Here is a 13,884-nt window from a genome sequence, read left to right as displayed (position 1 = left end):
TTTTTTTTTTTTTTCGTTTGGGGTTGGGTTTTTTTCGGGGGGAGATGTCTTTTTTATTTCCAGATTATTAAAAGTAGAAGGAAATGGTAAGGAATGGTCCTTAAACTAACTCGAGCCAAACTACAGGATCCGTCTGGCAAACCAAGACATTTACATACAAGATGAAGTTAGATGACTGTGAATACAATAAAACTGAACCAATTTTCCTAATACAAATAATACAAACAATTACTCGAATTTTTCAATTTGCATTCTTTCTTTAGTTTTTTTTTCTTAGATCAAACTATGATCATACAACCTGCCCAGATGTGATTAAGGTTCACTAGAGCGTAAATCCACAAAACTATAAAGTTACATATTTTCCAGATAAAATAACTGTAGCTCTGTTCTGGTTTCACCAAGTTTTCTTTGGTGCATGACAATATCTCAATGTTTATGAATAACATCACTTGTTACTGGCTGTAATATCAGTTACTTATACTGATAAATGTTAAATATTAGAGATCTATCTTTCAATCTGTTCATAACTTAAGAGAACTAAGACCAACTTTCAAAGATATTTATGTGCCTAAGGAAGCCCAAAGGGATGGCTGGGAGAACTCAGAAAGAACAGGCCTGTGTTGCAATTTGTAAGTGCTTGGGCACTCCGAAAATCCCACCACCTGCAGCTAAGCACATCAGAAAGCCTACCTCCTGCAATACAGAAGCCCCTTCTGTTCCAGCTGGTGAAAGATGGGTTCTACAGGTACTTATGGGTGTGGTGTACCATAAAATAGCAGACAGAGAAAAAGAACATGCTGAGAAGCACATGAAAATCTCCCTCAAACTGCTAGGGTCTGCAGACTAGTGGACCTGTTGAATCTATGAGAACTGATAAAAATCAAAATACCGAGAATCAGATGAATCTGCAGAAGGCCACCAGCACACAAGAGCATCAGTAAGATTGTATGTGTAGTGCCTGCTATATGTAGGCAAAGACTACAGGATCAGATGTACACATGATAAACTTCTAGATAATTCCTGAATACCAAACCAGAAGTCCCTGGCACACTAATGCCATTTTCCACTTATAAATAAACAAATGTGGTTGGCTCCTAGCTGTTGCTCCAACTAAGTATTATGAGCAAGAGTGAGTGAGAACTGTGTGAGGGAAGAATTGCATATACTATATGAATAGCTAACTGCTATTAAAAACAAGAGCTTGGTTCTATTATTAGTAGAAGCTGAATTAATAAAAGGTGTTCTAGTTAATACTGGTTGTGATCTATGTCTCCCCCTACTCAATCCCCTACCAGGAAAACAGGAATTTATAGCATTCCTTGGTCCAGTGCTCACTATATGAATAGCTCTACTTCCACCCAACAGAAGCAAGCAGTGCTAGCAGCCCATTCAAGCTTTGATGGAAAGAAAACAAACACGTTTTGTTATTTTAAAATACTTACTTGGTAAGGATATAGAGTGACACCATTCGTTCTTGACAAAGACCAGGTGCCATCAAGGTACTGATGAGCCTGGATAGCCACAGAGTTGAGAACGTTACCATTGCTGGGGCTGGTAGCCACTTGAAAGCTGACCTTGGCTTGGTGTCCAGGAGAGCCATTTTTCTTCTCCACCCCATTGACGATTCCTAGACTGTTGGGTTTTCCACTGTGTTTGTTGGCAACAAAACCTGTATAATTAGATGTAGCATAAGGAGCAGGCACGTATGCCCAGTCCCTGGGCTGCAGGCTGCCCATGTGCCGAGGACTCGCTAATGTGGGGATATTGGAGAGAGGTGGGGGAGACCCTGGTGAGGCATCATAATGTTCTGAGTTGGCAGTTTGCTCTAAGGTCAGCACCATCTGAATGGCCTCTTGCTTCAATTGGTTCAGGTGTGTGGCACAAACGTCACATCTGTTGTCCTTCTCATTCCACGCCTTACGAATAGTATTAGGAACTTGGAGCTTGTCGTGAATCACCAAAGAGAAACCTGGGTCCTAAAAATTAAACAGAGAAGGGAGGGGGGAAAGAGGAGAAAAATGTTTAACCATGGTCACCACTGTGAAACATTATTACTACCAAACGTGCATTTCAAAATCCGATTTATAAGATAAGCTTAAAATGCAAACAAAGGCCATTAGATACAGTCACCATATGCCACTGATACTGAACAAAAATGAGAAACCAGCTTGTCTTAGAAAGAAGAAATTCTTCTACTTTTACTGATAAGTGGCAAGCATTATAATTCCACTGGAAGCTTCAATGCAGAGAGAATGAATTAACCTGCTTCACACCACTGCACCTAATTTCTGGCCTGAATGAAATCTACTCTTAGTTACACAGGTGAGATCAAGAGCAACTCCACTACAACCAGTAGGTCTGAAGCAAGGTTCACAAATCCATCTACTCATCAATGCCAGCTTTTTGTACTCAAAAAATCCATTAAATACTCTGTAACAGAAAGGTAAGATCTAGAAGCCTGCCTGTAAAGAAAAAAAAATAAAATAAAATAAGAAGTACCATCTCTCTCCCAAAATCCTTTTCAGAATTGAAAACGTATGGATATTTCAGTTTTCAAGAACTTTTCAGCATTTCATTTACCACTAATACGTTTTTCAGCCAGTGAAAAAGCCCAAACTTTTCTGTTAATGAAACACTCTACCACTATGTAGGCTACCTGCTGATAATACAAAATGAAACAATACTTTTATTTAGAAAATAGAACATGTATAGGGTCAATAATTTGAAAAGAATAATTTTCTTCGTGGAAATCACAGGTTTGGCGCAGAACCACATAATCAGATTTAAACTTCTTGCCTCATACCCTTACCTCTGGGTAGATCTTTGCATGTCAGTGGTGCTCTCCATAGAGCAAGATGCCACCCTGATTTGAGTGCAGTCACTGAACATTGGCCTAAATTGAAAAGTGTTTCAGTAAGCTGTGAAGCTAAATAGTAGTCTTAGCAGGGGCTTATCCCCAAACTTGCCTAGTTCTTACAGTATTGTGGAGTTTTAGAAACACATAGCAATGATGTGTGCGTTACACAGAGCAAACAATGGAAACATTTCTTGGAAATTTCACACCACGTTTTTGTGGTTTTACTGAGCAGGCAGAGCAGACTTCACCTTCTCCTCCTTAAGTTTTGGAGAATTATTGGTGGATTTTCTTATGGTTACTCAAGATTTACACTCAGTAATATCAGAATCCTTTTTTTTTTTCTCCCCTTCATCTTTGTGGCTTTAGCAGCAAACTGAAATCAGACTGAAAGAGTGTGGGGCAGGGGAAAAATCACACAGATAGACACCACCCTTATCAAGTAATTTTAAGAACTCCATGCCATCCAACATAGGCAAATTTCATACCCTGATAGTTTGGCTGTGCTGGGAAAGAATGGGTAGGGGTATAACATAGGGAGGGAGAGAATACATTGGTAGATGGTTGTATTCATTATGATCAGTCTTTATTATATACTCAAGCATTTTATTTTCACTGTTTAACTACCGTGAACAGCTCCTCAGCATGCAGTGATTAATTGATTCATAAATCATGGTGCCTCTTTATGCACAGCAGCAAAAGAGCAGTTCTAGCTCCACAAGCCCAAGAGAGTCATATAAGCTGATGGGAAACAGCAGGAGGCTTGGATCCGATCAAGCCTCAAGCTGATCATTTCTACTCTATGCACAAAAGGGGTCAGAGAATCAAAGCATGTCAGGAAGGCAGGAACTGGATTCTGCACCAACCATTCCACCTTAACCTTCAGGAAAGGGGCTGGTGGAAATCAGGGGGAAAAAACAGGAAGCAAAAGATGTCAAATCTTATTTTCCATCCCATACCATAACTAGGTCAACAGATCACATCAGATATAGGCACCCCACCCATGATGCCAGATAGGCAGGAAAAGAAGTCTCTACTTTTCCCATAATGAGATAGACAAAGCTACCTATAGAGCTGAAGTAAGGTGTGAGTATTCTTCCTAGGACTGTTCCACATCAGTTCAGGAAAAATCCTTGCCAGCTCTTCCTTCAACTAGCTAGGAACTAGCTGTTGTTCATTGAAAGTTAGCTTCCCTTAGGCAACTGAGCTTGAACCCACGTAATTACATAAAACATTCAGATCCAGCAACAGTTCAACACAGAAATTCTGGATACTGCGATAAATATTCCAGGGAAATAAAGCCTTCTCTAAAGTAAGCAAATGTCAGCAGAATATAAATATTCAAGTAGCACACCAACTTTAAAGAGTGCTGGACAGCAGTGAATTCAGCTTCATCTCAGTGTTAAAACAAACATCAGATCATTCTCTGATACAACAATAAACAGAGAGAGAGGAAGAGAGGGAAGGAAGACAGGAGCAGAAAGGAGAAAACAGGCACAACCTGAATTGATTACTCCTGAGACTGGCCCTACTAATCTATCATGCTCTGCTAGATGGATAGCTCAACATTGGATCCAAGTCTGGCACATGAAACAGCAAAGTCTACAGGACAGCAGATAAATCTGGAGAAACTTGAGTTCCAGAAACACATTAGTCACATTTTGTTCTCAAAACAAAACTAATAGAGCCTAAAAGAGAGTTTATTTTCTTATTCTGCACTGGGCAGCTCCACTGTAATTTCACAGAAGAATCTTCTGACAGTCTTGCAATACATTTAGTGGGAAAGAAGCCAAAGCTGGACAGTCAATACACCCTTGCTTGAATAACAGGGAAATGCAGCTCCACAGCACTTTCTGTTTCAGTATTTCATCTGTAAGCAATCATCTGCACAAATTCCCTTAGGAATGCTTCAATAAACAGGATCATGTCCCATAGTCATATGACATTATCTTGTCCTGTATGAAATAGTTACAGACAAGCCTCACTGGATAAGCACGTTGAGCTAGCTGCACTAAGCAGCAGGAGCTGGAAAGGTTATACTCACTACTGAAACTTGTGAGGTCTATGAAACTCCATGCTCCCTGGCACGAGAGCAGATTTGCTTGTGAAATCCGAGGTTGACACTGGAAATACCATTTATATTTTGGCACTCATTTCCAGCCCTAACAGAACAAAGTACAGTGACACTGAAAACTGAAACAGAAGTCTAAAAATCACAAAAGAGTTTGGTTTGAGTTGAGGACAAAGGTTCATGACAGTTTCTCCTATTGCTGTAATGCTTCACCCATCTTTACACAAACAGCATTACTATGAACTCCTATTCCTATAATAATAAAAATGGAGGCGTGTAAGAGGTCTGAAAGCTTCTGGAGATCAGTCACAACACAGAACATAGCATAAATGCACAAGGCAAGCAGTGAGCTGAACAGAGTGCTCAGTGAGCTTTGTTGCAAGGAACCTTTTCACACTACCTTTGAGTTTTCAAGTTCAAGTTAACGTCAATTCCAGCTATGCTTGGTTGTTCATCTTTTTCACTGTAACCAGCTAGTACTTAATCCCCATCTTTGGTCCTGAACTAAAAACTCACATGTGAAAGACAGAAGAGGGAAGGAAATTTTGATTTTCAGAGACTCATCATAGATTGGTATGCTGAGGAATTCTTGCTTTAGCCAGGGAAGGCATACCCAGCAAACAGGCTCTAGTTAAGAAACACTGAAGTACACGGACAGCTGTACCAGGGCAAATGCAGTCCTGATCTCATGGAGGAGGAGGAACGACACTACTATATAATCATGTAAGGCAATGCGGAAGCATTCTCCTCTCTTTCATCTTCCTTCATAAATTTGTACCTTGCTGTATAGTTTTCATAATATTTTACCTCCATCACTAAAAGCAGACTATGAACAGAACAATCTTTTCCTTCCCACTACCCAACTTGGTGCCCAACTTCCTCAATAGAGAAAGCAAACAGCCACTTTCAGCATGCAGCACAATATATCTGAACAGGCTGGACCGCTGGGCAGAGTCCAATGGCATGAGGTTTAACAAGGCCAAATGCCGGGTCCTGCACTTGGGTCACAACAACCCTGTGCAGTGCTACAGACTAGGAGAAGTCTGGCTGGAAAGCTGCCTGGAGGAGAGGGACCTGGGGGTGTTGGTTGACAGCCGACTGAATATGAGCCAGCAGTGTGCCCAGGTGGCCAAGAAGGACAATGGCATCTTGGCTTGTATCAGAAACGGCGTGACCAGCAGGTCCAGGGAGGTTATTCTCCCTCTGTACTCGGCACTGGTGAGACCGCTCCTTGAATACTCACCACAAGAAGGATGTTGAGGCTCTGGAGCGAGTCCAGAGAAGAGCAACAAAGCTGGTGAAGGGGCTGGAGAACAGGCCTTATGAGGAACGGCTGAAAGAGCTGGGGTTGTTTAGTCTGGAGAAGAGAAGGCTGAGGGGAGACCTCATTGCTCTCTATAACTACCTGAAAGGAGGTTGTAGAGAGGAGGCTGCTGGCCTCTTCTTCCAAGTGACAGGGGACAGGACAAGAGGGAACGGCCTCAAGCTCCGCCAGGGGAGGTTTAGGCTGGACATTAGGAAAAAAATTTTCACAGAAAGGGTCATTGGGCATTGGAACAGGCTGCCCAGAGAGGTGGTTGATTCACCTTCCCTGGAGGTGTTTAAGGCACGGGTGGACGAGGTGCTAAGGGGCATGGTTTAGTGTTTGATAGGAATGGTTGGACTCAATGATCCAGACGGTCTCTTCCAACCTGGTTATTCTATGATTCTATGATTTCACACAAAGCCCAGAAAGAGAAAATGCAAGCAGGCAGAGCTCAACTGGTCGACAGAGAGGCAAGCAAGAAACAGGATGAGCAGTTTGCATTTTTACATATTACACAGAATCTAGCTAAGAGATTCATATACAAATATCTCATACACATACTACTTTTTTGCAAACATGTAGCAGGCAGACTAAGATACAGGACAAACTAAGATTTTGTGTACAACTGTATTTGATTTGGTCAGCTATAGGCTAGGCAAGTTAGACATTATGACCCTATGTCATTACTGTACCTCAGACAAAACTCAATCAGACAATGGATCTCAAGGCCTTCTTATCAAATTGTGTTCTTCAACGCCATTATTATTCATTGCTTTTCAGGGAAAAACAAAGCAGTCAATACTAACTAAATCACAGAAGTCAGCTTCCACTTGGAGATGCTCACCGAAGACTCAGAGTTCTTTTGTTTCTGAAAGGATCCAGGCAGCAATGACTGCTGGTATGTAATCCATCACACAAAGTGAAGTAGGGGAAAGCAATGATCAAAGTTCTGCCCAGGAAGAAGTGTGTTTTCCAGACTCTCACTCTCCACAGGCAGTGAGTAAAAGAACTAATTAAGAAACATTAGTAGGAGGGAAGCTTTAACCCTAATAAAAGCCACATGTTTTTCCATGACTGTGCAAACATATCTGCTCTAAACACAATCCTGTTAGCCCATGGTTGGTCTCTATTTAGGAAAAAAAAACCAACCATAACCATACAACTTCCTTTGTTCTCCTTTCTCTCAAGGGTGTATTTTCCAGCCCAATAAAGAGATTATACATGTAAACTTACTTTCCAGAGGTAGTTAGGGTATTTTCCAAGTGACTCTGCATTCTAACCTTAATACATCCTATCATCTTCTAGGCTACATTTCAGAGTTTTGCTGTTTTCAGCATTCCAGAGCCCCAACAGTTGAAAAACAGCTCCTCACAGTTACAATGGCACCACTTCTGTTAAAGTAAAGGGACGTTCAAATAAACTGAAGTGAATAGGAGTTATTCCTCAACTAATCATGACAGGATACACGCTATGACTATTAATTAGTAACAATGCACCATCAAATTGCACTTGGATAAAAAACAGTGAGCTTTGCTAAGACAAGACTGAGTCATCTGAATTATATCAGGTGGCAGGATCTCCACTAGCACAAGCAATGTTTCGGTAAGTAAAAGTCAAAGTTGCACATCAGCAAGACCAAGAGGAGGAAGTGAAGTAGCTTCCCTTTTTCTGCTGCTCTGTATGTGGTCATTGACACTTTTTCTGGGCAAGATCATATTGCCTTACCCTCTCTGTCACAGATGACTTCCCTCATGTCCACCATGTCTTCTTCACATAAGCCATCCATTACTGCTCCCAGCTCAGCAAATGAAACTATCTCATCTCCTTCACTGTGTGTCTGTGTATCAGTGTGTCATCCCTCTTCCCAAGTGTTGTTACTACATGTTGGGGAAAGAGAAAGGAGGGCAATCCTGAACTGGAGAGCTGCAAGCAAGGAACTAGGGAAAAAAAGGAGAGGAAGAGGTCATGAGGAAAGCATAGGGGCGTAAGAAAAGGCTTTTTACATCAGCCATTTTCCAGCATTGCTGTTTCCAGCAAGCCCTTGCAAAAAGACTGTCTTGTCAACTGCAGTAAAAACCTCTGCATTGTCTCATGTCTCACCTCTTTACCTATTACCATTTTTATCCCTCAGACTTGAAGGGTGCTCTCCACTGGTGACTTAAACCTTCACTTTCAAAATATCCATGAGAGTGCTCCATTTCCTATAATCAGTATCTCCAGAACACATTTTGGGGACCAGTTCTTTTCAAGGAGGGAGGAGAAGGAAAAATCAAATCTTAATCCTGCCTGGTGTAGCCCTCACAATATTTCTGTTTTCAAGGTACTTTCCTTGAGCTGGCACATGCTACTGATATTTGGACTTCTATAATTTAACACATCAGTATGAACCAGCCACTCTGAAGCCAGAAAAATGTGTTCCTTTGGTTTAGGCTCTCTTTTCTTATCTGAAAGAGACAGAAAGACTGAGCAATGCTCACTTTACAAACTTGCAGCAGCAGGAAGAAGAGAGAAAACCCTGGAAAAATAGGAGGATTAAAAATGGGGAGAAGTGATAGAAGGGGAAGAACAAAAAGTGTTTTCTAATTGCTCCATGGATTGGCTTATGGTTCTGATGATGGATCAGCACTGACAGACTTACAACTGTACACATCTGGCACACAGGTGTTTGTGTTAGCATTTGATAGCTAGACAGCAGCCAGCTTTTTTATTGGGTTGAGTAGAAGACATGAAATAGAAGCAGGAAAATCTAAATACACATTCAGTGGTGCAAATCCAAGCCTTGCCCAATGAGCTCTGCAACCCAGACTGAATCTGTGGCCAGAACATGCACAGGGTATTCTGCAGGGAAGCTTCTTCTAAAGCTATATGGCAGACAATCTCAGTTGTTGCTGAAGGGGAAGAATTTGTCAGGATCCTTTTTACAGCACAAAGAATAGAAACAAACAGAATTGCAGAAGCCTTGTCACTTCTGCTGGAAAAAGCAGCAGCTCCATTCTCTGCTCCTTGCTTTGTATTTTTCTGCCTGAACACTGAAGGATTGCATTTGCTTTCTTAGCCACCAGAGCACACTATGAGATCGTGTTCAACTGATTATTCACCTTGACCCCCTAGTACTTTTCTGCATTATTACCAGAAGCAGTCTTGTGTCATGCATGCAACCCAGATGTGTAGCAGATGCATTTTTTTCTCAAGCTTCCAGTCACGACACAGAACTCAGTTGCTCTTGCTGCCTCTTCGCTCAGCTGGGGGCCAACTACAAATCTGGCTTAACCAGCATTAGAATGAGATGCTTTCAAGAGCTTACAAACAGTTAGCTTTATCAACCAAAAGTTTAGTCTCACTAATGTGGCAAATGTGGTACTTTATTTTCGTAAAACACTTCTTGACTGCCACTCACAAAGAAATTGTTCTTTATTGCTGATATTCTGTCATCTACACTTTCAAACTCCTCTGGGACAAGCACGAAGCATGACTGACCTATGACTACATGGGCCAGACATGTTAATATACAGTAATAACATTAGTTTTTCTTTGACATTTTCAAAATTCCAAGCTTTGATAAGCATCAAATCAACAGACCACTTGAACCTCTTTGAGTAATCAGGCTACAGTAGCAATTACTGTTCTGACACACCTCCACATTTTCAAAGTTCAGCTTGCTGTTCCCGTGAAAAGAGCATTACAGTTCTCCAATGAATGCCAGCACTGAGCTACTACTATCACTGCAACTAGTGATTTCTTCAACAGCTGTCCTACCTTCAGAATGGTAACTAAGCATCATGTGTGAAGGTCAGGACATTATTTGCAACACCTATATACTTACTATTTTCTGATTTATAAAGGGGTTTGTAGCAAGCTGAATCCTTTTCTAACTGTTTTCAAACATGAAAATCATATCCTTTTATTTTAGGCAAACAATGATTAGAGAAACTATTGTGATTTTTATTTCACAGTTTAGCATTCTCAAAAGAGCTATTCAGCTATACGGTGTGTAAGATTTTTTATCAAATCTGTTCAGCTTCAGCACACCTAAAATTGACATGTATCAGAGAATCAAAATCTTTATACTATTCAGCTTACAGTACCCTGTATTTTTCCAACCATTTCTGCATGCTTACTTCTCTCCACTGTAAGGAATATCAGCATGCAAGATCACTGCTTTTACAATAGCTAAAGAGCTTCACCTTTGCATGTCCAGCCTTCCTTATGTGTTGGTTTTGGGGGGTTGTTTATTTTTGTTTGGGTTGGGGTTTGGGTTTTTGGGGGGGAGGAGGAGGGGATAGGAGGATGTTTGGTTTGTTTTGCTGTGTTGTTTGTTGTTTTTTTTTTAATTCACCCAGCTTTTGGAAAAAAATAACCACTTTCTCCACTTCACAATGAGGTTCTAACCTGGTTCGATACAGCTACCTTTTGTTGATATTGGATATGCTCTCCTCAGCTAACATTTCTTCAGGCTTTCTTCTCTAGTGTCTTTTCTGCCACTATCAGATTTCCACTCTTCTCAACTTGTCTAGAGAAGAGCTGGGAAGGTCAAGGATATAGACTGATTGGAGTTTGCGCATTGGAAGCCTTAGTAAAATACTAATAATAGTCAGTTAAAACCTGAAGAGTTCTACTGCAGTTTAACAAATCCATTTGAAATTCACACTTGAAGTTGACTTCCTTTCATGTCCTTGAACATGACAACACCAGGCAACCCAAGTAATCTTAATCTTAGCAAAACTACAAGTAAAAGTAAAATCCTACCAACTTTATTCAAATCAGATTGAGCTTATCTGTGTGCTAAGAAACGGAGAATGGAATTTTGTTCCTAAGCACAGGCAAAGTATATCACAAAGACAACAGCCACTTCACAGTAATAATGAAGACTCTCCCATTCACATTCACAGTCAGAGGCACATGAAAAATTGAAATGTATTTGCCTCTTGTCTGTGTTTCCATTTTGCATTAGACAGATAACATTGTTAAAAACACGTCATTTGGAAATAGGTGTGAGTCTCCACTCTGCACTGATTCTCAAATCTCTGTACATGCAGAGCATTCTAAGCTGCACACAAACCTGCTTTTATCACTCACATTAGAATTGACCAGGGATTTCCACCAGCGTTTTGTCCTGACTAAACTTAAGACATGCACTTCAACATCTGCAAAGCTTCTACATGTGTTCTTTAGGAGCTATTTCCTTCACATGGATGCACCCAGGATCAAGTGGGAAGTGTGAAAGCTGGAGGGTTGGTTAAGACCATGAAGAACAGTCCCCGATCACTGTACAACCCTTGAGATTGCAGGGGAAAATTATGAGATACCCACTGATGGTGTGAATTCAGGGGAGGGGGACAAGGAGAAATCAAGGGAGTGATCTATGAAAGGATTATTTTTTAAAAAAACTAATTACTGTCACAAATTGTTTGAAGGTCTACTGATGGAGTCAGCAAAGATATCGAATTGCTGACATAGAAGGAAGATCGCATCTCTATTAATATGTTGTATGCCACACTGCTTTCCCAAAATACTTTAAGCTGTGTTTCAGGTGGACAGAAATTGCATAAGAGCATCCTGTAAGCGGCTTCATGGTTTGACAGCACCTGTCTGAAACATCCTTCTTGACACATACCAGGCCTGCAGCAGGCTGCTGCTTTTAATAGTAGCCACATACCAAGTGCTGACAGTCACTTGCTACACAAGCAGCTAATGTCCCCTGCTGTCTAGTCATAGAGGCTCTCACAGTCACACTTCGATCTACTAAATCTTTCCCTCCCAGTAACATTTGGCCTGTTATCATTTACCACCTCCTTCTCACTCCAAGCCATTTGGCCACAAAAGGGCTGCTCAGCTTGTTCCTGCCTCGAGATTCTTCAAATTCCCATCATGTCCAAGATCAAACTACATTTCAGTGACTCAGTCTCTTGGTAATCCCCTTTTTTCCTCAGAGAGAGAAAAGCCATCAGGATCCTGTTCCTTTCCTACCAGCAATACCATGCCAATGCTTCCTCCCCTGGTTTGCGCAGCCTCTTGCAGTTCAGGCTTACCAGGTTTACCAGGTGCACAGCTCCCAAAACCCAGCAGATACCCTTTGACCCTTCTCCTGCCCCTCTGCTGTGATGCTCCACCTCACTCTGTGCACTAATCTCAGCTTCAGGTTGAGTCCATACTTGCCACTTTGGATGTGCATTACATTACTCATAGTTTTTATTAGCACTTCATTATGTTTTTATTAACAATGTGAACTGCGAAGAGAAAAATACCAGCGTAACCCACTGAAATTTTATTCTAACAGTTTTACATTATCTCATGGTGCATTATGTTTGCTTGTGAAAGCTCCTCAGCTTTGACCCAGTATCAGACAGTAACCAGATACAGTTTTGTATTTATAGTTGTTTCCATTAGCACACCTATATTAAGAGCTTGCTAATTATCTAATTATCAGATTGTCTAATTATGGTTTTGCTTAATTTCGTTTGTGCACATGGAATCACTTGCAATTATCACCTGTGATCCCCAGAACCCCTAAAATGAGATGTAACATCAAAGACTTTTCTTTGGAAGTGAAATTTGTATATGTAAATATACTTCTCTGTCTAGAATTTTATCACTTCTGATGCCCTATATTCTACATCTCTCTAGTGTACAGAAATTTAGATATATTGGTATCATTTTTATGCTTGCACAAAAATATTAGACACATGGAAACAAACAAAAACGTACCAAAAAAGTTTACCTTTATCTTAGAGGGTGCTGAATGCCCCTAACTTCCATGCAGTCAAAAAAATCTAAAGAGCATTAGAGTAGCCATGAAAGAAGATTTATTCCACCTAGTATACAGGGCAGGAAGCAGGAACACACCTCAGCTTTTCAACTGGGAATAATTTCACAAGCAAAGTTTGAAGGTTTCCACTCTGCTTGCAAGCTCAGCTTATGTTTGGTTAGCACAGTATAAATATTTGGGGTATGCAAAGGGGAGGAAGAAAAATCAAGATTCTGAGAAACCTAATGAAAGCAACAAGAATTTGCTAGCTCTCAGTGGCAACAGAAATACATCGTGACCGTCTCTCATATAGTGTGAGGATAAACTGCAGTGTATGGGACACCTTTTCGCTAGGCAAAGCTCTGTTCTCCAGCCCTGGGGCAGTTGCACTGTTCAACTATGCTAACACAGCTCAAGTGGTAAATTGTGTGTTATGACAAGCCCATAACATAAGGCTTTTTCTCTTAATCTGCTGCAAACATACCTGCTGAGTTTCATTAAACTATGCCTGTGTGTGACTTTCTACACAAACAATAAACTGATCTGCATATTCAGCGTATGTCTCAGCTCCAATTTGGCAGACTGTCTGCATCTGCTGAGGAAGGGATTGGGCTGGATTTGCTATTTGGTGCCAAGGGTAGCTGACAGAGACAGGATTTGAGGGGCTGGTGAGTGCAGAAAGATGTGTGGAGAAGATAAGAAGCTGTGGTCAGGATGGAAGCTGTCAGGCTGCTGAGTGGGGCTTTACGTGAAAAGAAGAGATCTTCACCTCCACTTACTATGGCTTTTGCAGATGCCAAAGGACCTGCTTTTGGCTGCTCCCTCGCGAAGTGATCCAGAAGGCACCTACCACACCAGCACTGACTCAAGCTGACACAGCTGCATAATGTTAGGCTGCTCTGAATCTA

General features: G+C 41.1%; 1 protein-coding gene across 1 annotated transcript in view; it reads right to left on the bottom strand.

The window, feature by feature from the left end:
* Positions 1-13,884, bottom strand: part of KIF26B (kinesin family member 26B) — a 298,400-nt gene that overhangs the window by 200,677 nt on the left and 83,839 nt on the right. The window contains exon 4 of the mRNA XM_069850882.1: positions 1,443-1,976. Coding sequence (XP_069706983.1) covers positions 1,443-1,976 — 534 coding nt within the window. The remainder of the gene's footprint in view (positions 1-1,442; positions 1,977-13,884) is intronic.

Source organism: Phaenicophaeus curvirostris, chromosome 2 (assembly GCF_032191515.1).
Source record: "Phaenicophaeus curvirostris isolate KB17595 chromosome 2, BPBGC_Pcur_1.0, whole genome shotgun sequence".
Lineage (NCBI taxonomy): Eukaryota > Metazoa > Chordata > Aves > Cuculiformes > Cuculidae > Phaenicophaeus > Phaenicophaeus curvirostris.
The sequence above is the reverse complement of the archived record's forward strand: the minus strand, read 5'-3'. Positions and strand labels throughout refer to the sequence as shown.